Below are 26,629 nucleotides of genomic sequence, written 5' to 3'. Positions count from 1 at the left end.
CGGTCCCTCTCTCGCGGGGTTGTTGTGAGGATGGAATAGGGAGAGGTAGAACTATGTAAAGCACCTTGCACTCCCCCTGGAAAAAAGGTGGGATATAAATGCAACAAACAAACAACTTATTAAGATCTGGGGAGCCCCCCACCCCACAGCAGCTACTGCAACTGAGCTGAAAACCCCTGGTTGTGAAACTGGGGTCTTTGGGTGCAAGAAAAAGGAACCGCCAAACAATTTCGTTCTATCCCCGCATGTAGCCACAAACACCGTCAAACCACAAAATGATTTGGTACAATATTATTTCTGTGCAGGTTTTTCTTTTTTTCTTTTATATATAAACAGAATTTCTTCCTACTTTTCAACGATCAAACTCTGCAATCCAACTTTTTTTCTTTCGACTTTTTTGATATACCATTTGTTTTCCCCAACCTCCTCGATTTAACCTCTTTTCATCTCTTCCTCCTCACATTCATAGAGGGTTGGAGCAAAACTGATATTTGGGTACAAATATTACCACAAATCCAGTTACAATCCTGGATATATGTATTTTTTTTTCTCCAGGAGGGCTGGTATATAGAGATATAAAATGAAACAAAAAAAAATCAAACCTAAGGAAAATGCTATTACAATAATATTTTATAATTTTTAGGAACCATTTATCTTCTTTTCTTAAAAAAAATTCTGTGTGAAAGCAGGGGGCGGGGTAGGAAACCCAAAATATAGGAGATTGCTTCTTTTCTTAAAAAAAAATCCATCTCCTGATTATTATTATTTTCTTAACCTGAAATCTAAAACACTGCTGAAGTTTAATTAAAAAATTATATAATATCAAAAAACACACACAAAAGCAACCCTGTTGTCAATTCAATCCACCACTAAAAAAAACCCTCTTTCTAATGGCCTGGGTTTCAGCTATCATACAAACACCGTACCTCTATACAAACGCGCTTGGGAACTAATAAAATAAGAGATTACTTACAAGAAAGAAAGAAAGAAGGAAAGAGAAGGAAGGAAGGAAGGAAGGAAGGAAGGAAGGAAGGAAGGAAGGAAGGAAGGAAGGAAAGAGAAGGAAGGAAGGAAGGAAGGAAGGAAGGAAGGAAGGAAGGAAGGAAGGAAGGAAGGAAGGAGACAGTAGTAAGATTTAGGACTGAACTCCACTGTGCCTTAATCATTATTATTTTACAAGTTTTGAAGTGGTGGGAAAACAGAGGGGTAGAGTCAGTGGACATGGCCGGAGATGCAAAACTGAGCTGCAACCTCCCACTTGTTCATGGCACAAGGCTTACTCCATAAAATAACCCGTTGGCCTGATTGCAAGTCAAATTCCAACTAACCTGCTACTGAGTTTCACATGAAGAGCATTCATTTCAGGGCACCTCAAAAGCAGGGGTGGGATGTCCACTTAACCTGCGGATCGTGTCCAAACTGCGTGTGTGTGTGGGGGTCAACCTCATCCACTCTTGGGCTAGCAGCCAAACCTGAGAAACCCAGACCCCTACTCCTCCCCCCCCCCATGGCCAAATCAAAACGACAGGTTCGCCCTTGGTGAGGCTTTGAACCGGCAAGACGGTCAGAGGGAAGAAGATGGAATCCGATAGCTTTTGAAACAGCCCATCTCAGAGGAGGGGGAAATGTCCCCATCCCACAGATCCAGCAGAGGAGAAAAGGGGGGGCCAAGTGGAAACTGGCTAACCTGTGTTAAAAATCTACTATAAAAAAATGCATGTTTTGTCTGTTTAATCTTAACGTATCCTAAGGAGAGGAAGGAAGTCGGGAGGGGAAGACAACAGGAAGTGGGGTTGGGGGGAGAAGGCTGGCGTGGCTGGGCCGACGAGACCCTTGATCAGGCTCTTCCATCCCCACTCCCCGGATTTTTTGCCGCTCCCCTCGGTTTACCCCCAACACGAGGGGAAGGGAGGCAACGTTCGTTCAGAGTAGAAGGGGGTTCTCTATACAAAAGGATGAGTAGAACTGGAGGCTGAGATCCTGTGTAAAGAGGCAGTGGCAAAGTGGGCAGCTGGGGGGCTACTGCCCAGGGGCATCTCCCACAATCTCGATCCCGTGTTGCTGCAGCTGTGCTCTGAGAAGGGCATTTTCGTTCTTCAGCTCCTCGATCTGTGGGGTGGGGTGGGGTGTTGAAGAGAGAGATAAGAGAGGTAATTGGTTTTATTTTTTTACAAAAATTGTTCATACAGTGGTACCTTGGTACTCAAACAACTTGGAACCCAAACACTGCAAACCCACAAATGTCCTGGTTTGCAAACTTTCTTCAGAAGCCAAAGTGCTCCATTTTGAGTGTTACGCTTCTGTTTTGAGTGTTAAGCTGAGGTCTGTCTGTTTTTGCTATTTATTTTGCGTTTTTGCTGCTCTTTTTGTTTTGTTTTTGTGACTTTGTGGAACCCAGTTCAGCTACTGTGTGATTGCAGTACACTGTTCATTGCTTTCATTCTATGGATCCATGGTCTCGTTAGATAGTAAAATTCATGTTGAACTGCTGTTTTAGGGGTTGTTTTTAAAAGTCTGCAACGGATTAATCCATTTTGCATTACTTTGGGAAAGCACACCTTGGTTTTGGAATGCTTTGGTTTTCGAACAGACCTTTGGAACAGATTAAGTTTGAGAACCACTGTACACCACTTCCCCCCTCCAAGGAGGTCATGTCAAGGCGGTGTGTATCGTGCTCCCCATTTTATCATCACAACAACTCTGTGAGGTAGGCTAGGCCATCTCAGCAATGAGTCTTTGTTACTGGGGATGGCAGGTTTGGAGGGCTCAGGTACCTGTTGCCGTAGCAAGTCGTTGTCCATCTGCAGCCGCTCGGCTTCTTTGAAAGTCTCTTGCATGTGCTGGTTCGTCTGGCGCAGTTCACGGATGTAGTCGCAGGCTTTAGACAGAATGCCTCCTTTGCTCTGTGGGACACACAGAACACATTTCCTAAATGCCATGCCATGCTCAGAACAGGTAAAATTGCACGGTGCAATAGAATCTGACAGCCGGGGGGTGCGGGGACAGAAGGCATTACTCCCCCTCAAACAGCCTCTCCCAATATAAACTGTCCCAAGAAGAACGGGGCAACTCAGCCTCCTTCGGAAGAATGAGCCAAGCCTGCAAGCTGCAGCAGCACCCAGCAGCTCCTCCCAAACCAACAACCCTCCCAGCATTCATGTCCTGCCCAGAAGTTGCACTCACCGCCCCCGTCTTGCTGTTGTCTGTATTGCAGTCTGGAATGATTTTCGACAGCTGGACAATCCAGTTGTTGATTTTGTCCCGCCTCCTCCGTTCAACTAGAGAGGGGGAGGCAAAGAGAAAACAGGGAACTGATTAGACAAGGGAATTTTTCTAAAAAAACAAACGGTGGTACCTTGGTACTCAAACAACTTGGCACTCAAACACTGCAAACCTGGAAGTGTTCTGGCTTGCGAACTTTCTTCGGAAGCCGAACGTGCTCCGTTTTGAGTGTTATGCTTCCATTTTGCGTGCCATGCATGCTTCTGTTTTGAGTGTTACACTGAGATCTGTCTGTTTTTGCTATTTATTTTGCGTTTTTGCGGCTTTTTTGTGACTGTGCGGAAGCTGAGTGATTGTGTGACTGCAGTACATTGTTTATTGCTTTCATTTTATGGATCAATGGTCTCGTTAAATAGTAAAATTCATGTTAAATTGCTGTTTTAGGGGTTGTTTTTTAAAAAGTCTGGAACGGATTAACCCATTTTGCATTACTTTCTATGGGAAAGCGTGCTTTGGTTTTGGAACGCTTTAGTTTTGGAACAGACTACAGGAACGCATTCAGTTTGAGAACCAGGGTACCACTGTACCTTTTGGGACCATTGCCACCCCTCTTCCCCCTCCCCCAATAAATAAATCAGGGGCCACAGCAAATCACCCAACCCAATCTGCTCATTCAAAGGAGAAGAGAGCTTTGGAAGTGCACCTCAGGGCAGTTGAAATCCAACCTTACAACACATCCAAAATTATTATAATTATTAAGCCACAAGCCACAGCTGGGCTGCAGGCTACAAGGTTCCCCGCCGCCAGGTGAAACACCTGAGCAATCTCCCCCAAGTTGGGGATGATGCTGGTCTACTGTGTTGCATCATTCCTGACCCTCGGCCATAATGGTAGGGGCTGGTGAAAGTTGCAGACCGAAGCCTATGGAGGGTACCAGTTTGGTTGGGGTGTTTGGGTGGGAATGGCACCTTCATGAAGAATGGAGCTAATTCAAATCCGCCACAGTTATTAGTGGGTGCTTGTGAAGAGCATCAAGCCCTGGTAATTAAGGACGGTTGGGCGAAGAGAGGCACAGATTTGATGGAAAGTTGAGAAAAACAGGGAGCCACCCCCTTAAAACAGCCCTGCAGCAAAAAAAAAAAAAAGCTTTAAACGTTCCGGGAGATGCTGCCAGCAGTGTGGGTGTCCCTGCAAGCATGAAACAGAGGCTTATCTGACATGGAGGTTGCTAGAGCAGCTCATTTCGTGCCTGACATTTTACTCATCTTGAGAGACCACCTTCACCCCCACTCAATAAACAGGTACAGGGCAGCAGTAACATTGCAGCAGGGAAAGTGGAGATTAAAAACCCTCTCCTTTCACCAGGGGTTCTGCGGCCCCAGAGGACAATAAATCCCGGAACGATCTGAATGTGGTGTTTTATTTTTATTTTTTTTAAAGTGCGGTTTGGGCTGTTTGGCTGTTCTGCGCACCTTCGTTGTGCTGGGCTCGTCTCCTCTCGTCCCGCGGCGTCCGCGTCCCGTCCATTTTCCTAGGTTTTCAAAGCAAAGGCATTAAGGGGGGGAATCAGGAGGGGGGCAGGGAAGGGTGCAAAGACCCTGCTCACGTCTCGGAAGCAGCGGTGCCATGATGTGAATATGAAAGGGGCAACGAAAATGCTCCTAATCTCCCTTCCCATCGGCAGAGCGTGGGCCACGGAAACAATGCACCTCCCCCCGCCCTTTCAAACAGGTGCAAACATTCTTTCTGGGGTCTGTTAAATAGAGCTGTAGATCAGCAGAAAGTCCAAACATCAATCCCCAGAATCTCCAGTTAAGGCTGGGAGAGGCTCTTGCCCCAAACCTGACAGCAGTGCTTCTCAAACTTGGGTCGCCGGCTGCTGGTGGACTACAACACCCATCATCCCCTGCTAGCTGGGGATGATGGGAGTTGTAGTCCAGTAACAGCTGGACTACAGTTTGAGAAGCACTGCCTGTCCAGTGGAGGCAGTACTGTGCTGGATGGACTGACTCAGCACTCTGACTCAGCGTAACACAGCTTCCAATTCTCTTTGTTCGGCTTCCTGGCTGGCTGCTTCCTTGGCCCTTCGGGAACAGCCGACATTGGGGGTCAGGGAGCTAGACAGCCGTGCTCATGACTCATCAACCCTCCCTCTTTGTTCCCGTCCCGGAGCCATACATACGGGGAATAGGGGTGGGTTCGGGGGGCGATGGTACGTTGCGTCCCTGTCTGCAGCACGTCCTGTGGGGTCATCATTACGTAGAATTGGCCTACGGGGAGCAACACAGAAGAGAAAATAAGTTTGCTATTTTGAAAGGAACAGCAAGAGGGAAGGAGGGCCAGCTGGCTGCAGAGGAACCCTAGCCACCCAGGCGCCTTCGATTTTAGGACTGGGATGAGCCAGGATCAACTCCCCACTCACATATACATGAACTGCGCTGGATGCCTTTGGGCCAGTCATTCCCTCTACCTGACCTACCTTACAGGGCTGTTGTGAGGAGAAAACAGGAGCAGGGGAAGAGCACCCAGTATATGCTGTCTTGAGCTCAATGAAAGGAAGGTGTGGACTAGGGACCTGGGAGATCTGGGTTCAAATCCCCACTCAGCCATGAAGCTCACTGGGTAACCTTAAGCCAGTCACATTATCTCAGCCTAACCTACCTCACAGGGTCATATAATCGGAGAGTTGGAAGGGACCCCGAGGGTCCTCTATTCCAACCCCTTGCAATGCAGGAATGTCATCCATGACAGAGGACCATCCAACCTCCATTTAACCCCCCCCCCCGCCCTGTCGAACAGCTCTTCCTGTGTTTAGTCGGAATCACCTTTCTTGTAACATGAAGCCATTGGTTCGGGTCCTGTCCTCCTCCAGAGCAGGAGAAAATAAGCTTGCTCCATCTCCTGTGTGACAGCCCTTGAGATATTTGAAGATGGCTTCAAATATAGCCATGGCAAAGATACAAGTGAGGAGAGGGAGAACCTTGTACGACCACCTCAAAAGGTGTTCGGAGTTGTAGGGTGACCCCTATTCTCCACAGAGCTACATTCCCTGGGCTTGTTAAACCGCTGAATTCTAGCTCAAGGGGGGGGGGGAAATAGAGGTCCTCCTAAAACCTTCTCAGCACCTTTCACAAACCAGTCTTTGTGGGAAGCCATGGCTGTTAAAAGTGGTACAATCCTGCTTTAAATGTATGGTGCGGATGGGTTCTGGGTCTGTGGAGATTGCCCCTGTCCAAATTGCCCCTTGTGGACCAAACTTCAGGATCCCACTCCGGAAAGAAGAGGGGGGGAGAGGTGGCTCGGCCCTTCTCACTTTCCTACCTCCGGCCTGCGTCAGCGACTGATCTGTCGTCTGCACCGACACCGCTGTGGCGTCCCCCACCGTGGAGGCAGGGAAGTACGCAAACCGGGCCTCGCCACTGACGGCATCCGTGGCCGGGCTCCCGCCATTGCTGAAGGGGTTCTGGATCACAGCCTGGAAAGAAGAGACGGAAGAAAACTACAACCATTTGTCTACCGCCCCCTTCATCCAAAGATCTCGGGGTGGGCAGCAGGAAAAAAAGCACCCAGCCACATAGGTAATAAAAGCAAGAACAAGAACAAAACAAAACACACACCCCTCTCACAACACATTCAACATGGCCTTGGATGACAATGAGGCAAAGGATGGTTACAGAGGAACGGTTTCACCTGGCGCCTACAGGTGTATAAAGGTATACACATGTATGTATGTATGTATGTATGTATGTATGTATGTATGTATGTATGTATGTATGTATGTATGTATACCTTTGTGGAAACGTACTAAGAGGAAGGCACGCTTGGCAAATCCACACTGTGATCAACTTCCGCCCGGGAACCAATGTCCCCACTGTGGAAGGACGTGTGGGCCCAGAATTGGCCTCCACAGTCACTTACGGACTCATTGTTAAAACCGTGTTTATGGAAGACAATCTTACTCGGCTTCCTTATCATCTTATATTACTGCATTTCATATTCTTATTTACTTCTAGTTACATTCCATTTTACAAAATCATCACTTAGTCAACAGCTGCACTCTTAATGATTGCTATTCGTGTTGTTCTATTATTTAACCTTTCATAAAACTTGCAAGTGAGGAACGATAGATAGCTCTTTTCTTTTCCGCCTGGATTTATTAGACCTTGACGCACATGGTTTTAAAAATAAGGTGTACATTGTTTTGGTGATCATTTGTTTGTTAGTTGCTCAGATGTTTTCTCTATGACCAAGAGGTATATATATATAAATGTTATGAGATGAATAAGAATTAATATAAATGTTTTCAGAGATGAAAAAATGAACAAATACATTTATACTCTATGGTTGCAATTCCCCCTTCAAAAGAAACCCACTTCCCGCTCCTCTTAATACATACAAGCTCTTTGGAATCTTCTGTATGCAAAGTACGCGTTATACCACTGATCTAACTTATACCCATAGAAAGCTGCCTTATATCACACTGGCCATTGGTTTACATAGCTCAATATTTCTGCACTGACTGGCAGCAGCACTGCTGACTCGGCCCAGTATACATGAAGGAGCGTCTCCACCCCCATTGTTCAACCTGGACACTGAGGTCCAGCTCCGAGGGCCTTCTGGTGGTTCCCTCCCTGCGAGAAGTGATGTTAAGAGGGGACCAGGCAGGGGGCCTTCTCGGTAGTGGCACCCGCCCTGTGGAACACCCTCCCATCAGATGTCAAGGAAATAAACAACTTTCTGACTTTTAGAAGACATCTGAAAGGCAGCCCTGTTTAGGGAAGTATTTAATGTGTGATGTTTTATTGTGTTTTTAATATTCTGTTGGGAGCCGCCCAGAGTGGCTGCGGAGGCCCGGCCAGATGGATGGGGTAGAAGTAAAATAATAATAATAATAACAATAATAATAATAATGGTCTCTCTCATCCCAACCTGGAGATGCTGAGGATTGAACCAGGAAAGTGCTGATGAGCCACTGAGTACATTCCTTGGGATAATGGGCCAAGGCGGGTGGTTACAGATTTCCATATAAAAACACAGGTGTGTGGGAAAGGTTTTTTGGTTTGGGGCACCGGGGAGATACCAGTAGTTGCGTCCTGCCGGGGAGATACCAGTAGTTGCCGAACTATATCCTAATGCAAATGGGACAGAGTGCACAGTCCTCTTGGGACACAGCTGGCACATGAACCAAAACATCTCAAAGTCAGAAAGCAGCAGAATGAGGTTTCACTGGGATACTCCAAGTTCGCACTGCCCTCTTGTGGTAAATGAATGGAAAATCCTTCCATAATAATAAAAAAAGTAGGCCAGTCCTGGAGAGGCCAAAAGGAATTTTGTGTATTTGAGGCAAGTGATATTAAATTTGAGGCAAGTCACATTAAATCTTCACCCAGGAAAGCTAAACACAGGACATACGGAGCCATGGGGCTGAGGAGGAGGGAGATGGAAACATCGGAATGAATAGAGGAGCAGAAGGAAGATTTTTGGGGGTGTGAGGAGGAGAATTATCACACGAGAGATCAGTTCAGCTCTTTGGAGAGGAGAGATCTATTCCTCCCCCGGGACCCACTGCGCAGGGAGGAAAAGGGGAAAAGACCTGCTCACTTTTGTCTCCCCACCCCCGTTCAAGCGCAACCTCCAACAACCCCCTCCCCAGTAAACATGGACCTCAACAGACGTCAGTTATCCTTATGTAGCCAAAATGGAGGCATGCAGTCACAAGAACAGAGGTTATCAGCTGGCAGGTGAGGAACCCATGATTTGAAGAACAGCAAGAAATGCAATGTAATAAAGCACTCCTACCTGCTAATAAGATATTTGATCATCTGTGTCCAATTTTAATAGCTATCTGATGCACACAGTTCTCATTGTGAAGTCTGCTGACTAGATCAACAACTTGACTGATGGACTGAACTGGACGGAAGGAGTCTGCATCGCTAAAAAGCAAGGCATCTGATGTCACTTTTGGGGCCCAATAAAGCTTCTCTCTCTCTCACCTGAGCAACAGCTTGCTGGCCACTGGTGAAAGCTGCCGTCGAGACCACACTGACTGCCCCCGTCGCATCTGTCTGTCCATCCAGCTGACTGTCTGTCACCTGAACGACTCTATATGTCACCTGGCAGTGAGGAAGGAAAACAGAAGTCAGTCTTTCGGCAGAATTCGAGAAGGGGGAAGACAGTCCCACAGAGAAGTCAAATCAAGGCATGTCTGTATTGTGACCAATGACCATTCCTGGTGTGAAACGAGGGTCCTCAGCTGGAGAAACAGTAAGATGGAGAACGGTATTGAATAAAGCATCCCAGAATATTTCAGTGGTCGATATCCAACCAACAAATCCTGCCAGCGCAAGGATTTATGCCTGTGCAACAGACCATCCTCCCCGCTTCCACCATCGTACCCCTAAGTCTGTTCTGGGTTTCCCGCAGCCCTCCCGAATAGACTTGAGGAGGGTGTGGCATGTGAGGTGGGGTGGAAGTTCTGCTGTTCCAGTGGAAATCCTTGCACTGTTGGGGCACATAAGTTGGACACTGGCCAAACTAAACGACAGCAAAACAACAACAACACACAAATGCAATTTTCTAGTTCTTAAGGTTATGGCAACATCTGCTAAAATCTCTGGAAGCCAGAGGAGATATACTCAGAGGAGGGGGGTGGGGAACACACTGCTACAAGCCCTCCAGGGATTCTCCCGGGTGATAATAAATGAAGAGGACCAACTGTTTCCTCACGTGAAAACAAGCACAGAATTTTGCATACAGAAAGCTAGTATGTCAGGGAAAGTAAAACCATTGCTTGAGAGCTACTAGGGGTGTGGGGGGTGTCCCCACCTTTTGTGATGAGGGCTTGTCCCGCATCTTTCGTAATGGTTCTTCTTGGAATGTTCCCGAGGCATATTACTGAGACACTTCCATTTCCCAAAATGTGGAAGAGGCAACAAGGGGATCATCTACCTTGGGCCTAGTCCTCACCAACAGGGAGGAACTGATTGGCAAAGTGGAAGTACTGGGAACCTTGGGAGGAAGTGATCACGTCCTTCTGGTCCTCACGATACAGAGGCAAGGGGTGGCTGTCTACCATGGATGCTTCAGTCAAGATTCCTGCATTGCAGGGGGTTACAGGGGTTGGACTAGGTGACTGTCAGGGTCCCTTCCAACTCTGCAATTCTAAAAGTCTGTGATTTGGCTAAACTAGAGTGGAGGGGTTGAGAATAAATGGTCGGAGCTTGTGGATTTTATAAGGAACCCCCCCCCCACTCCAATAATGTGGGCAATGCTGCGACTAGACATTTCGGGAATATATTCAATCATGCAATGACACGCACAAACACCCCCAGTTATGAAATGGTGCGGTCCCACGAGCGCCACACCGTGACTCCTCGGAATGTGACGACTGGCCAGTCGGCAGCCGGAAGCCGCCCAGGGGCCAATGCCCTTGCGCCTTAAGCTCTTACCCCTTCCGCCGTACCCACGCAGTTAAAAGCCAAGCTCCCTGACGAGGGTTCTGCTACCTGTCCTCCATTGTTCTCTGTGCGGAACTGGTACTGGATATTATGGTCTGTGAAGGCTGCTTGCTGGACGCTGGTGATGGCCACTGCAGTCTGCTCATCCGCATTTGTGCCGTCTCCTTGGAGAGAGAGAAAGGAAATTGATTACTGCCAGCTTTGGGCCACTCTCTACCGGCACACCAGCCTCATCAACACAGGTGTTGCTGTTGCTGCTGTTGCAGGGTTTTGCCGTCCTTTTGGGGGCCAACAGGCACATTTGTGACCTTTTCAGTGGTGGCTCCCCAACTGCGGAATGCCACGCCCCTGAGAGATATGCGTGGCGACATCAGGATTAATGTGCCAATGGTGTTCCCGTTTACCCAAACATAATTGGGGTCACAGGGTATGATTATATCCCAGCCTGCATCGGTGCTCATCATTTAGTAGGGTGGGTCCTTTTGAGAGTTCAGTTAAGGTTCTTTTATTTTTCTGGTGCAGTTTAAATCTTCTATAGGGTACGATTTTGTAATCATTGCTTTGAGAACATTTTTATGGTAAGCGACAAATAAATCACAGAGGTGGATGGGACCACGAGGGTCATTCAGTTCAGCCCACTGCAACACATGAATCTTTTCCCCAATGTGGGGCTCAAACCCCCAACCCTGAGATTAAGAGTCTGATGCTCTACTGACTAAGCTATCCCAGACTTCCTGATAATAATGATATTGATAACATCAGCTGTTGTGGGCATCAACCCTCACGCCACAACCTATTCCCTTGGCTATAATCAAATGCTTTTTTCCAACTTAACTCAGTGGAGGTGTCACTCTGGCGACTGCGGCTCTGCTGGGTTACTGGGGTGTCCTCCCGCAAAGGGAACCCACTGGATTTGGGAGAGGGGGTGCAACAATCCAGGCCACACAACACACTCTTGAACTCAGTCACGTAGCGAGTTTATTTATACAACCTGCCACTCCGGAATTTAAAACCCTGAACTAGCTTCAACCTGTCATTCATTTATGTTATTCTAGAAACCTGCATCCTGTCTGAAAAATGTGCCTTAGTGCAGGCTGCTACTTAGCACACGGTCACTACCTTGTGGGAAGGACAGCTGTTTTGATAACATTAAATACCCACCAAAGGCCGAGGAGTCTAAACGGTGGAGAATACGAAGGAGCAAAGCTTATACAACTTCTATGAAGTGACCTCAGGCTAGCCACCTTCTCAGCCGAACCTACCTCACAGGGTTGTTGTGATGACAAGTGTGTTTGACTGTGCAAAAGAGAGAGAGAGAGGAATCCCTGTATATGCTGCCCTGAACTTCCTAAAGGAAAAGGAGGAGAGAAATAACAAGGTGGCAGTAGACTGAAACCTCTCTGGGGCAGGGACCTTTCTTTTTTGCTAGAGAGACTCTGGAACGCACTAGTACGAACCCTGACATACGAATGATAGGAAAGGGCTTGCTTCACTCCTCTTTCTCACATCACACATCTTGTGCATGATGCATCTAAATGAAGGACAAGATGCTAACTGGGCTCTGGGGCTGTGTGGGTCTGCAGGGGGTCAGGGAGATTTGGTGTTCCAGCTGCCAACACACTGCCCCCATGGGATCCAGACAGGAGGCGACCAGAGATTCAGCTTTGTTCACAGACAGACATTTCGTACGCCTTACTTATCGGGTGGTGCCCTGGTGGTAGAAATCCCTCCCCGAGCGGGGGCTACAACTTGCTCACGCAGGTTGGCTGGGCATTTTCTGGGCCAGCCCAGGACCCCTCCTCACCTTCCTGCAGCTCGACTCCCTCTTCACCTTCTTGACCTTTTTCGTGGCTGTAACACAAAGAGGGGGGGGAGAGAGAGAGAAAAGAAAAGAACTGTCAGCCAAGATAAAAATCTAAGCCTGCAGAGGTCAGCTCTTGGCCTTGTTCTCTTCCGAAAGCTCATTCAGAGGAACTGTAGTCCACATTCATACCATACCTTTAAAACACAATAGTACTTTTTATCAATCATGGCTTTACCCCAAAGAAATATGGGGAGCGTAGTTTATTAAGGGTGTTTTTAGGAGACCCCTATTCCCTTCACAGAGCTATCCATCCCAGAGTACAGTGGTACCTCTACTTACGAATTTAATGCGTTCCGAACGCACATTTGTAAGTCGAAAATATCTGTAAGTCGAATCCCATAGGAATGCATTGGAAGAAAAAATTCGTAAGTAGAAGCAACCCTATCTAAAAATTCGTAAGTAGAAAAAATCCTATCTAAACCGCATCCAAGATGGCGGACGGAGCTCCATTCGTAAGTAGAGTTATTCATAAGTAGAGGAACCACTGTAGTTGAAAAATAGGAATAGGAACTCTGGGGAACTCTGAGAATCTTAGCTCTGTGGTTGGGGGGTGCATGACACCTCCTTATAATTATTTGGAGAAAGTTGTGACTGTTTAAAGTTGCAATATGCTGCTTTAAATGTCCAGCGCAGATGGGACCAGAGGAAAAAGTAGGGAGCAAGAATTGTGCTTTTACTCCTGCAAGATTGAAAATAATGCCTTCGGCTGTACTCGGGGGATGATTCCAAAAAATTCCACTCGAAAAACGGTTATGTCCCTGTGGAGATGGCAGTACAGTGGTGCCTCGCTTAACGAATGCCCTGCTTAACGAAAGGTTTTTTCTAGCGGAGGTTGCCTCACTAGACAAATTCGTTTTACGAAATATTCGTCTAGCGAATCGTGGTTTCCCATAGGAATGCATTGAAATTCAATTAATGTGTTCCTATGGGCAAAAAAAAAATTCAAAAAAAATTCAATGCATTCCTATGGGATTCGCTAGACGGATTTTTCGTTATAAGAAAAGACCCGTGGAACGAATTAAATTCGTCTAGCGAGGCACCACTGTACTGGATTGGTGGCGCATGTCCTTCTGGCCTGCACTCTTTATAAAGATTTGAGGAGTGAGGTTATCACCCCTGTATTGTCCACTCCAGGTTGCCCAACCACTGTTACAGTGTCCTTTCTCTTGGCAGATAAAGATGAGCAGGTGACTGCATAGGTTGCAAGGTTTATAGCCAGGGCAATTAGAATAAGATCCATTATTTGACTATTGACCCAAACCCCAAAATACATTTTATATAATTGACTTTTTACCTTTATCCTCTGTATACCGCATTTTGATTATTGCTATAACTGGTGGCTGATGCAAATAAAGATCCACTCATTCATTCATTCATTCCCAATTGCAGAATAGAATTGCATAAAATAAGGGGAATTCTGTGCAGATGAGATCAACTTTCATTTGCAGAAGACGCTCCAGAATTCCGCTGCCCTCCATGCAGAATTTTAACACTGCCTGGGCAACAGAATGCCCCTAAAACGTCCTTTGCCAAGCTCTTCTTCCACCGATTTAACAGCCCCTGCTTTGCCGGATACAAATCTCTCACTGTGCAGAGCCTAGAGAAACCCAGCCCCGTTCCCTGGAGTGGGCAGCAACAAAGCCTCACTTCCTGCTCACTATCAGTGACGAGGAACCTTGTTATTCAGCCCGCGCATTCCTGAAAGCCAGAGATCCCTGCGCTGATGTCTGCCACAAGGGTTCGACGTTAATATCCTCTTATTGCTTTGATGGAGACAGGATAAAGGAAGGCACACACCGCCCGGCCTTGCAGCTACGGAGGCGCTGCAAAGCATTTGGCTATCTTAATTCTTCGCACTGGCAGAGGGAGATAAGGCTCGTATCTCGGCAGGACGTTGGCGCAGAGCAGGAACGGCACCGAGACGCCAAGGAAAGGTGCCCAATGCAGAGGAGAAAGGCTGGGTTAAAGAGCTCAAAAGCTTTTCAGAGGATGCCACCTCCATATCTTTCTTAAGGGTTAGGGTTGTGTTGTAGGTATACCATGGATGTGGTCCAGGCCAGCGACTCCCAGACCACTGAATGCCGAGACACGGTGTTGTTTTCCACAGACGCCACCTCCCATCAGTCCCAGTCAGCATGGCCAATGCTCATTCGAATTTGGAAAGTCAACGCGTGAAACTAAAAGGGTCTACATAGCGGCAGCCTTGAGATGGAAGTGTGTGGTGGGCCTTCCTAGGAAGGGAGTGCGAAAACAGTAGTAGGGAACATGCGACCCTCCAGATCCCATCATCCCCAACCACAGGAATGATCATGACCGCCAGGATCTTGCTGGGATGCCGGAGACGGCCTTCTCTATGGCAGAGTCTGGGTCAGGACTAGCCAACAGGGCCCCCTTCAGACACCAACTTCCATCAGTGGTGAAGGACAATGGAGTTGAAGACCAACAACAGCTTGAGGGTCAAGTTTGCAGGACCCAAGCTAGCAGGACCAATGGTCAGGGATAATGAGAATTGTTGTCCCCAAACAGCTGGAGATCCAAGTTTGGGAAACTCTGCTCTAAAGCCTGGGTGAAGGGTAGCCAATGTGGTACCTTCCAGATGTTGTGGACTACAGCTCCCATCATCCCTGGCCGGGGCAGATGGGAGTTGGATTCTGCAACGCTTGGAAGCCACCATGGTAGCTAGTCCCAGCCCAGACTCTGCCACGAAGAAGGTCCTTTCTGGCAGCCCAGGAATGCAGCTCAGATGGACAACCAAGGAGATTCTCAAGGAGCAGATGGGTACTCTGGCCTTGCCTTCCTTGCTCTCAGATCCTAAGATGCTCTTGGAATGATACAATTGTGGGGTTGGAAGGGACCCAAGGGTCATCTAGTATGACTCCCTGCAATGCAGGAATTCCGCCCGCAACCATCCCATGGTTGGCTCAAACCATCAAGCTTAACAGCCAAACACATTGACCCATTGCGCCACAGAGGGGGCACCAGCAGAGCGTGGCAAGGGCAACAGTTAAATCCCCTTCCTCCTGGGTGAGCCATAATCACCAGGCACCCAGCTATTCTAAGCTGCTTGTAGAGAAAGCCCAAGACCCAAGGCAAAATGGGTAGGAGATATTTTCTCCACTTGTTCGGTGAGAAACTAGTCTAGCTCATGCCTTTCAGTGTTTCTAGCCAATGAACAAAGCCACACCAATGACTGATGTTTTATGAAAAGGAGATCTAGACAATAAAGAGGAGTGACACACCCATTGCCCAAATACGGAACTTCTTGGTTCATTCAAAAACCTTTTAATTTGGTTCTTCGCCACTGGAGAACTGATTTGCTGCTAACCATCTCCCTGCCGCCCCCAAACTCCAACTATTATATCCAGGAATTCAGTGTAGGTGTTGCAGTGTACCCACATAAACACAATGGGTAGCAGGAAAGGCAGGAGTTCTTTTTAATTCTAATTTCCCCACCTGAGCAGGATGCTGGACCACTCGCCTGATCCTGCAGGCTCTTCACCTGTCCCCCAATTTGCATCCCTCCGCATGTTGCTGGACCATAACTCCCATCACCCCATACCACGCCTGCAAGGGCTGTTGGGAACCAAGAGTTCAAAACGTTTGGCAGCCACCATCCTGGAGAAGCTGCCCTGCATTGCAGGGGGTTGGACTAGATGACCCCTAGAGTCCCTCTTCCAACTCTACAATTCATTTGAGCTTCACTCAGACATCATGGTACCTGGGCCTCTATTCCGTCACGCATCCCTACCCCTGGGGGCCCCTGTCTTTCCACTTCTCCCCACCCCCAATATGCTCAGCTGAAAGCATGTAGGGCACACTAGACGCAAAGGTGGTTTTTTTAATAATAAAAAACGGAGCCCTTCGTTTTATTACTGCCTCGTACACAACAGGGTTCTAATTATTCTCACCTCCTGTGGGGATAGCAGCTGAGTTTGGGGAGGTGGCGGCGGCGGGGGGAGAAGCAATGTCTGTGGATAAGATGTGGGAACTTGAGTACAGAAGAGAGAAAGGCACTTCCAGTTTACGGGAGGTCTCAATAAAATTGGGTTTATGTGATTGGCACGTACCTCTGGGAAGACTGTTGATGCAGAGCTGGCAATGATGTCAAGGTCATCTTGACTAGCCATGGAAACTGAGAGACCAGATGTTTGGGGCAAACCACAGGGATTGTTCTCTTTCTGCCCTGCATCAGGGCTGACCCTCTAGATGGCCCTGGACTGCAGCTCAAAGCTGCCTGGTGATGTCCCGGGGGGTGGGGGTGGTGGTGAGGTGGGGCCCCGCCAGGGACGCAGGTGATGGGGGGGGGCGCAAAATTGGCTAAAAATATGTCCATAAATATAAATGTTGATTATTGCCTCATAAGAAATGGTTTTAAATAGAGGGCGAATTGAATGGGTGGAGGGGCAGGGGTTGGAGGAGAGGCGGAAAGAAGAGCTAATTTGTCCATGGCTAGGGGGCGCAATCTTAACGGTTCTGCCAGGGGTGCAAAATTACCTAGCTACGGCTCTGGCGCTGTCTAGAGTGCCACAGCCATAGCCAGTTATGCTCGTCTGGGCCTACAAAGGGGTCCATCAGGTAAGATTTTGCCCAGAGATCCCCCAAACCTGGCCAACCCCTCCCCAATATACTGAGCGCTAGTACTTGTAAGACTCTTCATCCCCACCTCCCTTTACTGCCTCCTCGATCTCATAAGCACAGTCCCTCTCCTTTTTTTCACGTCGTACGGCCTTTTCTGGGAAAGGGACAGCCCTGGGGAAAGGTCACAGGTCAGTGGTAGAGCACATATTCTCCCTGCAAATGGTCCCAAGCTCAATCCCTGGCCTCCCCAGATACTTTTAAGGGGAGAGAACGCCTGCCTAAAACCCGAGAGAGCTGCTGCCCGTCAGTGTGGAACAGATATGCTTCTCAGATGCATTTCACTCGCTAAGCCAGGCATAGGCAAACTCCAGCCCTCCAGATGTTTGGGACTACAATTCCCATCATCCCTGGCCACTGGTCCTGTTATCTAGGGATGATGGGAATTGTAGTCCCAAACATCTGGAAGGCCGGAGTTTGCCCATGCCTGCTCTATGCTCCATTCCAGGCACGGAAGAGGCACTGCTAGGTAAGCCAGGCAAGTACACCCACGGAGGGTGCAAAGTAGGGCTTGTGAGAAGGGTGGCATCCTGGGGAGAATCCCGAAGAGGGCTGGAAGGAGGCATTTTTCCTCCCCGCCAAGGCCTGAGGCTTCCCCACCCCTGACATAAGCAGACCGTAAGCCAGCTTCCAATGGTTCTCCTGGCATCACCAACCATCACATGAGATAACTCTGGCATCCGTTCCCCATCAAGTCATGCTCCTCTCTGTTCACAACAGGGCCCACCCCTGCCTAGGAGGTTTCTCTCTCCTTATTTAAACCCCAGTAAATGCCCCCAGTCAATTCCGGGAGTTTAAGAAATGTACCGGGAAGGGGAGGAAGAAGAATCTGGGGTAGCAACCACTCTTATGTTTTCTCTTATGTCTCACCAGCACGGCTAAGCCTCACTTCTGTTGACGGCCTATAAGAGATGCCTGCCTGCCTGCCTGTTCACCTTCCACCACCGCCAAGAGCTGAGGAAGCACAGAGGTGGCTAACCTGGGTCCCTCCACCTGGACCCAGGAAATGGTGGGAGTCTCAAATCCCAGCAGCCTCAGCCAACGTGACCAGTGGTCAAGGGTGATGGGAGCTGGGCCTGAGCAACATCTGCACAAATCTGCCAACACTCTGGTCTAGGAGTGCTGACAGTGTGGTTTTTGAGCCTGAATGTCAGTATGTATATACATGTACACACACCTTCAGCCTTATAAATAACACAACAAAAATGACAAATCTGCAAATATACATGCGCACACAAGCAAGAAGCACCCTGCCCCTCTTTCTCCAACCCAACTATTCACTTGCATGAAGTTCCATGGATCACCTATGTGCAATTCCTGCTCACCTACAGCAACCACCCTATTATTTGGCTGAATTATTTCGTGTTATGGCTTTTTAAAAAATCGTACCCTTCCTTCAAGGCGTAGGGAAGTTAATGCAGTCCTTCCCCACTCCACTCTTATCCAGTCTTCATCATGCCTTGGGGTAGATTGAGTAGACCAAAAGGGACTGGCCCAAAGGTCACTCAGTGAATTTCGTGACTGGGCGAAGATCTGAGCCCAGGTGTCTCTCCAGGTCCAGTCTAACGTCCTGAACAACAAACTCAGAAAAGCCGCTTTTCCTCAAGGAAGCTGTTATCCTGCCGGCCGGTGTTCCCACCACCCCGACGCAATATTGTCTGAATGCACATGATGCAGCAAATATTGCTGAAGGTCTGTGCTTGGATGGGAGAAAGGTCCAAAAAACTCTATACATCCAAAGAAAGAAAGAAAGAAAGAAAGAAAGAGAGAGAGAGAGAGAGTTCTATTGAAGGAAAGCTCCCTGGGAAGAAGTCATGGGTGTTATCAGGTGAATCTACACATTACATCAGGGAAAGGGAGGCGAAAAATATCAACCAATCTATACAGGTCACTTATAAAACAAGTTGTTGAGTATTTTGGGGGGAGCATCTCCCCCCAAATGTTTTGGTGCTTTTCTTGGATTTACCAAGCATTTAAAAAGACTAATAATAATTGCTCTACTTGCCATACGTCCGGGTTTTTCTGGACATGTTGCCATTTCAGCAAAAATCCACCCAGATGCCATTCTGCAGATGTGTCCAGAAAAACCTGGATCCATGATGGCAGCCCTAGATAAGGCTGATCTGCATGTGCAGTAGATCAGCAAAGATTTCCAACTCCCAATGGTTTAACTATAGCAGCAACAAAAAACTAGGCAGCTGAAATGAAGAGAGCTTGGATTCCCAGGGTTCATTCGGTGGACCAATCCTTTCCATATGAACCTTCTCCGCACACAGTCCCAATAATCATCTAGGGACCCTATCATTTTACCTTCCCAAATGCGAATGCCCAGGAGGCAAATTCCAGGATGCTAATGTAACTGCCCTTGCTTCTCTGTGTAACAACTCAGTCTTGCAAATCGATTCACAAATGTTACTGCCTACAGTAGCTCTTACCAGCCTAACACATAGCTAATGTTAGTCATTTGTGCCATACCCATGGTTAAGCCCCCTCTCTTCTAAATTATGAAACTTTCACTGCCTGGTCACCCGGAGTCCAGTTTTGCTCACCATAGGCGAACGGAGCCCTTTAGGAGCCCAGGGAGGGGAGTGCCAAAGCACAGCACAATTCTGCACTGGCTGTTCTGCCCAACTGCCACAGAGTAGATGGCTCTCCTTGAAGCAGCACTGCAACCCGAAAAGAAACAAAGACTATTCCTAGGGCGGCTGTCCTCAACCTGGTGCCCTCCAGATGTTTAGGACTACAACTCCCATCAGCACCAGGCAGCATGGTCAGTGCTTGGGGAGGATGGCAGCTACAGTCCCACAAGCGCAGGAGGTCACCAGGTTGGGGAAGGTTGTCCAAATACAGGCCACATTGCACTGCAGTATTTTTGGATTTCCCACCAGGTGTGTATCTTTCTCAAGGACACGCAGCAGCCAATCCCAGTTCTACAATAATGTATGCACCAGGCACAATGGTCACGACGGCATGTTGTAGGTGCTCACTTGATGAACACCCCCTGAAACAGCAATGGGTGAAGTGGTGTTTGGTCCTCTGTTCGCAGTGAAGGAACCATGTTGCTAAACCCGCCAGGCCCTTTTTCTTACTTCGTTCTACTGAGCCAAGGCTGAGGAACATCTGGCCCTTGGGCTGCTGTGATGGACGACTCCCAGCACCCCTCTCTCCAGCAGCTGCAGTCCCATTAGCCCTGTCAACTGGCTGTGCTCCCTGGGGATGGTGGGTGCTGCAGCCCAAAGCATTTGCAAGGCTACACATTCCCCATGCCTGCACTAAGGAGCTTGGGGAGGAGAATGAGGAAGGCAATGTGTACTCCCCCCCCCTCCCATTTTAACCCTACCAACAAACCTGTGGTGTAGGGTTAGGTAGGGAGAGCATGCCTGGAGGTGTCACTCCAGAACATTCAGGGCAACGTAGGAATTTAACCCCGAGTCTCTAACCACTACAACACACTGCTGGACTCTCTAACTTAACACCCTCTCCCTCTCCCCATCACTCCCTCTCCTTTGCAACCCCACAATCGCACCCCCACTTTTTCTGATCACCCTGGCAGTCTCCTCCCTGCTCAGTCACTTAACCTCCTTCCCAGCCCTTACCTGCCAATCAGTGTTGTGTCCCCCCCCACCAAAACACTGAATGCTTCCCCCCCCTCTCCAAATGCACACAAACCCAAGATTTATCTCCCCCTTCCCCAGCCCTCCTGACAATGCATTTCAGATCTTGGACGGTGCATGTGCGAGTGTGGGGTGTTTTTTTGGGGTGTGTGTGTGTGTGACCCGTTGCTTCTCAGCCTACAATGGCACGAAGTCCTCCTGATCATAACCTCTCCTTTCTCCCCCCCCCACTTTCCCTTTTATTCCAGACACCCAGTTCTCAGCCCCAGGTCACGTCCCCTGGACCTGCCGTGTCCCCCCACCCTCGTCCCACTTCCCCCGTCCCGGAGAGCCTAAGCTCTGCCTCGTCCTCCATTTTGTTCTCCCCCACTCTCTTTGCGCCGCTGCTGCTGCCGCCGCAGGAGGATCATGGCTGGTTCCCTCTCCCCTCCCCCACCCTCGCTAGGCCCGAGAAGAGAGGGAAGGCTGGGTGCCGTAGCCCCCCTCCCCTGCTACATGGGGGTGTCGTGGGATCTTTCCCCCTTACCTGGATGCAGCGGAGGCGGTGGCTGTGTCCAGGCCGGGATCCAGCATGTCCATGGGGGGAGAAGGGAAGGGGGGGGGAAAGGGAGGGGGAGGGAGAGGGGGTGGGGGGAAAGACCCCCGCAGCACCAGGGGGAGAAGGGGGCGGGAGGGGAGGAGGGAGGGGACGAAGTTTAAATCTCACGCCGGATGGAGGTAGAGGGGACGCGGAGGAGACACGGGAGCCGAGGCGCTGATCACGGGGACAAACACTCGGGTCATGTGAGGAGGAAAGAGAGCGAGAGATTCTCTCTCTCTCTCCCCTCCTTCCCCAGCTGGGAGCCCGGGACACGTGAGGGGGGAAGAGACGGGAGAGCGTGGGAGCCGGAGCTGGAGCTGGAGCCGGAGGATGCGGATTGAAAGAAAGGGGGAAAGGGCGGAAAAGGAGAGGAGCTGCAGCTGCTGCCGATCGAACGTCCGCGGCCTGCTTTGGAACGTCGGCGAGCAAGCAGCGGATGGAACGTTGCAACAATCCGGAGAGGGAGAGGGAGGAGGGGGAGGGGATAGAACGCTGCGACGATCCGGGGCGGGGGAAGAAAGAGGCGGCGGCGGCAGCGGTGGAGGAGGGGTGGAATAGAACGTTGCAAACAAGCGGCCGCGGCGGATAGAACGTTGCGGGCTTCGATCGAACGTTGCGGCAGCGTGGGAGGGCGGTGGGGTGTGTGTGGAAGCGTTCTTTGTTGTTTTAGAATGTTGGGCGATTGCGGGGGAATCTTGCAACGCGGAGCTGCAAGAAAGGGATCGCGCGCGTGTGGGGGGGGGGTAAGACGGTATCTACGCGCGATCGGATACTTTTAAGATCGTAACCTCCCAGCTATTGCGGTCCCCGGGGCGCATGCGTACATACTCAAGGCTAGAGGCAGCTGGGGTGTGCTTGGGACGGGAATGGTGACAGTTCAAACGGTAGAAGGAGCCCCCTGAATACTACTTGGCTGGCGGGGCGAATGTGGGGCGGGAGAGAGAGCAAATAGGAGCCCGGTTCGCTGAACCGCTTAGCTCGGCGCAACAACTCGAAGCTGCGCCTGCAAGGCTGCCATCTCAAGCGCGGTTTGCTAAGAACCAAGGGCCACTGTACTCGACAGGACTTAAGAAGTAAACAAGCGAAGGCTCCGGCTGTGCTGGGTTTCCCCTCCCACCCTTTCCTGCTGCCACTGAGCATGCTCTACGGAGAATATTTGCTCGAGCTGCCAGCCTGTGGATGTTTAATCTGGGCGCGGGCCCCGCTGGGCAGAGTCGGAGTTGCTTCCGTGTTAGCAGCCGTGGGATGGCAGGCTCTGTGCCACCGTCCAAGCGAAAAGCAGCGTCCACTGCGGGCTTGCTCCAACCCGCCATCCATGACTCTAGCTCCCGGACGCTGTTTTAGTCTACTAAAATGGAATTATCAGCGCAAAAGCCGTGTCTTGACCTACTTTCCACAAATTAATCCGCTGTTACGTCGCGTGTCTCGTCAGCAAAAATCTCTAGTCCCAGATCGGAGCGGGGAGGGATCTCCCCAGAGACTCCTGACGGGCTGCTGGTTCCCGGTCCCTAATTTAAGGCCAGAGAGCGAGCATGGCCCCATTCCACTAAAAAGCGGGCGGATTGTGTGTGTGTGTTAATGACGCAGAGAGGCGAGGCTTGCTGTTTTGCATGTTTACTTGGCAGTCGATTCTGTTAATTGTAATAAGTCCCTTTCCTAAGGAAGCGGGCGGGCGTGCCTGCCTTGTTAGGATTGCAGCTTTCCTTTCAGCGATCTCAGGCGGCTCAGCTAGGAGATCATGTAGCTTGACATCGAGCAAGTCTGGTTTAATTTTTTCTTTGGGGAAGCGGGCGGTGCAGTTGTCAAAGGGCTACAAAACAACCAGCGCGGGGGGAGGGGCCTCTCTTGAGCCGTGGTAGGCCAGAAGAAGTCACGCGATTAAGACGCAATCACCAATAAAGGCTTCCGGGGGCGGGCTTACTCTCTGAGTGGCAGGAGGAACGGATTCTTGTTTGCTTGTTTTCAGGCATGGTGGGAGCCAATAGTGAGCTGAGTAAGGAGGGAAATTCCATGCAAAACAGCATGTCAATCACGCGTGGCGGCGGCAGAAATTAGCAAACAGCCAAAAGCCCTGCTAACAGGAGATTGATGGAGAGGTTGGGGCCACCCTGTGGATATTCTGAATCTGTTTAGCTGTGCCAATCCTTGATGCCAGAGTGAAATCTCATAATGTCGTTTAGTCGTGCCCGACTCTTCGTGACCCCATGGACCAGAGCACGCCAGACACTCCTGTCTTCCACTGCCTCCTGCAGTTTGGTCAGACTCATGTTGGTAGCTTCGAGAACACTGTCCAACCATCTCGTCCTCTGTTGTCCTCTTCTTGTGCCCTCCATCTTTCCCAACATCAGGGTCTTTTCCAGGGAGTCTTCTCTTCCCACAAGGTGGCCAAAGTATTGGAGCCTCAGCTTCAGGATCTGTCCTTCCAGTGAGCACTCAGGGCTGATTTCCTTCAGAATGGATAGGTTTGATCTTCTTGCAGTCCATGGGACTCTCAGGAGTCTCCTCCAGCACCATAATTCAAAAGCATCAATTCTTCGGCGATCAGCCTTCTTTATGGTCCAGCTCTCACTTCCATACATCACTACTGGGAAAACCATAGCTTTAACTATACGGACCTTTGTCGGCAAGGTGATGTCTCTGCTTTTTAAGATGCTACCTAGGTTTGTCATTGCTTTTCTCCCAAGAAGCAGACGTCTTTTAATTTCGTGACTGCTGTCACCATCTGCAGTGATCAAGCAGCCCAAGAAAGTAAAATCTCTCACTGCCTCCATTTCTTCCCCTTCTATTTGCCAGGAGGTGATGGGACCAGTGGCCATGATCTTAGTTTTTTGGATGTTGAGCTTCAGACCATATTTTGCGCTCTCCTCTTTCACCCTCATTAAAAGGTTCTTTAATTCCTCCTCACTTTCTGCCATCAAGGTTGTGTCATCTGCATATCTGAGGTTGTTGATATTTCTTCCGGCAATCTTAATTCTGGCTTGGGATTCATCTAGTCCAGCCTTTCGCATGATGAATTCTGCATATAAGTTAAATAAGCAGGGAGACAATATACAACCTTGTCGTACTCCTTTCCCAATTTTGAACCAATCAGTTGTTCCATATCCAGTTCTAACTGTAGCTTCTTGTCCCACATAGAGATTTCTCAGGAGACAGATGAGGTGATCAGGCACTCCCATTTCTTTAAGAACTTGCCATAGTTTGCTGTGGTTGACACAGTCAAAGGCTTTTGCATAGTCAATGAAGCAGAAGTAGACGTTTTTCTGGAACTCTCTAGCTTTCTCCATAATCCAGCGCATGTTTGCTATTTGGTCTCTGGTTCCTCTGCCCCTTCGAAATCCAGCTTGCACTTCTGGGAGTTCTCGGTCCACATACTGCCTAAGCCTGCCTTGTAGAATTTTAAGCATAACCTTGCTAGCATGTGAAATGAGTGCAATTGTGCGGTAGTTGGAGCATTCTTTGGCACTGCCCTTCTTTGGAATTGGGATGTAGACTGATCTTCTCCAATCCTCTGGCCATTGCTGAGTTTTCCAAACTTGCTGGCATATTGGTTGTAGCACCTTAACAGCATCATCTTTTAAAATTTTAAATAGTTCAGCTGGAATATCATCACTTCCACTGGCCTTGTTATTAGCAGTGCTTTCTAAGGCCCATTTGACTTCACTCTCCAAGATGTCTGGCTCAAGGTCAGCAACCACACTACCTGGGGTGTACGAGACCTCCATATCTTTCTGGTATAATTCCTCTGTGTATTCTTGCCACCTCTTCTTGATGTCTTCTGCTTCTGTTAGGTCCTTACCACTTTTGTCCTTAATTATGGTAATCTTTGTACGAAATGTTCCTTTCATATCTCCAATTTTCTTGAACAGATCTCTGGTTTTCCCCATTCTATTGTTTTCCTCTATTTCTTTGCATTGCTCCTTGCTATTTTTTGGAAATCTGCATTCAGTTTCCTGTATCTTTCACTATCTCCCTCGCATTTTGCTTGCCTCCTCTCCCCCGCTATTTGTAAGGCCTCGTTGGACAGCCATTTTGCTTTCTTGCATTTCCTTTTCCTTGGGATGGTTTTCGTTGCTGCCTCCTGTATAATGTTATGAGCCTCCATCCATAGTTCTTCAGGCACTCTGTCCACCAAATCTAAATCCTTAAACCTGTTCCTCACTTACACTGTGTATTCATAAGGGATTTGATTTAGATTGTATCTTACTGGCCCAGTGGTTTTTTCTACTTTCTTCAGTTTAAGCTGGAATTTTGCTATAAGAAGCTGCAAAGCTTGCTGCAAAGTAGACTAAAAGCTTGTTTTCGGTCACACTTGGTTGCAGTGCACAGTTAAACTGTGGAACTTGCTCCCGCAGGAGGCAGTGATGACCATGAACTTGGACAGCTTTAAAAGAGGACTGGACAAATTGCATAGGGTGGCTGGTTGTTAAACGCACTAACCACTCAACTTACACCATTGTTTGTTTGTTTGTTTTTATCCCCAGAGGGAGTGAGTCTGGCTTTTCCAGGGAGGGAGTTCCAGAGTCTGGAAGCGGCTACTGATATATATACACATATATATATACACATATATATATATGCAGTGTATATATATATATATATATATACATATACATATACACACACACACACACACACACACACACACACATATATATACTCTGCCCTCCCCAGTGAGAACCGGGCTCAGCGCAGCTGACATAAATAAAATTACAATAAAACGTAAAAGAAAGAAAAACAATTGATTAAAATGCAGATTAAAATACAATTTAGATTTAATTTTTAAAAAAATGCAGCCTCATTTTAAAATGGCCCAAATCAAAACCATAAGGGAGGAAAAAAACGTAGTGGTCAGACTAAGTCCAGCCCAAAGGCCAGGCGGAACAGCTCCATCTTGCAGGCCCTGCGGAAAGATGTCAAATCCCGTAGGGCCCTGGTCTCCTGTGAGAGAGCGTCCCACCAAGTCGGAGCCAATACTGAAAAGGCCCTGGCCCTAGTTGAGACCAATCTAGCCACCTTATGGCTCGGGATTTCAAAAATATTGTTATTTGTGGACCTTAAGGTCCTCCGCAGGGCATACCAGGAGAGGCAGTCCCGTAGGTACGAGGGTCCCAAGCCACATAGGGCTTTAAAGGTCAAAACCACCTTAAATCTGACCCTGTACTCCACCGGGAGCCAGTGCAGCTGGTAAAGCACTGGAGGAATGTGGTCCTGCGGCAAGCACCCCATAAGGAGCCTCGCCCGCGGCATTCTGCACCCG

The 26,629-nt window shown here is 48.8% G+C and overlaps 1 protein-coding gene across 2 annotated transcripts; it reads right to left on the bottom strand.

The window, feature by feature from the left end:
• Window positions 1–276: 276 nt before the first annotated feature.
• On the bottom strand, window positions 277–21,850 carry USF2 (upstream transcription factor 2, c-fos interacting). 2 transcript variants are annotated; one of them, XM_060275672.2, is made up of 10 exons: window positions 21,319–21,850; window positions 12,484–12,530; window positions 10,728–10,843; window positions 9,216–9,335; window positions 6,544–6,697; window positions 5,405–5,492; window positions 4,695–4,753; window positions 3,184–3,278; window positions 2,775–2,903; window positions 277–2,109 (listed from the first exon to the last, which is right to left on the bottom strand). In XM_060275672.2, exons 1-10 carry the CDS (start codon window positions 21,369–21,371, stop codon window positions 2,020–2,022), a joined length of 951 nt encoding a protein of 316 aa, XP_060131655.1. In that variant the 5' UTR covers window positions 21,372–21,850; the 3' UTR covers window positions 277–2,019. The 2 variants fall into 2 exon arrangements, with proteins under 2 accessions (XP_060131655.1, XP_034975852.1); XM_035119961.3 differs by having other exon boundaries at window positions 10,671–10,843; window positions 21,319–21,834.
• Between the last annotated feature and the right edge of the window lie 4,779 nt (window positions 21,851–26,629).

This window comes from Zootoca vivipara, chromosome 6 (assembly GCF_965207765.1).
Source record: "Zootoca vivipara chromosome 6, rZooViv2.hap1.1, whole genome shotgun sequence".
Classification (NCBI taxonomy): Eukaryota; Metazoa; Chordata; class Lepidosauria; order Squamata; family Lacertidae; genus Zootoca; species Zootoca vivipara.
Note: the sequence above shows the minus strand (reverse complement) of the source record. Positions and strands in the feature narration are given on the sequence as shown.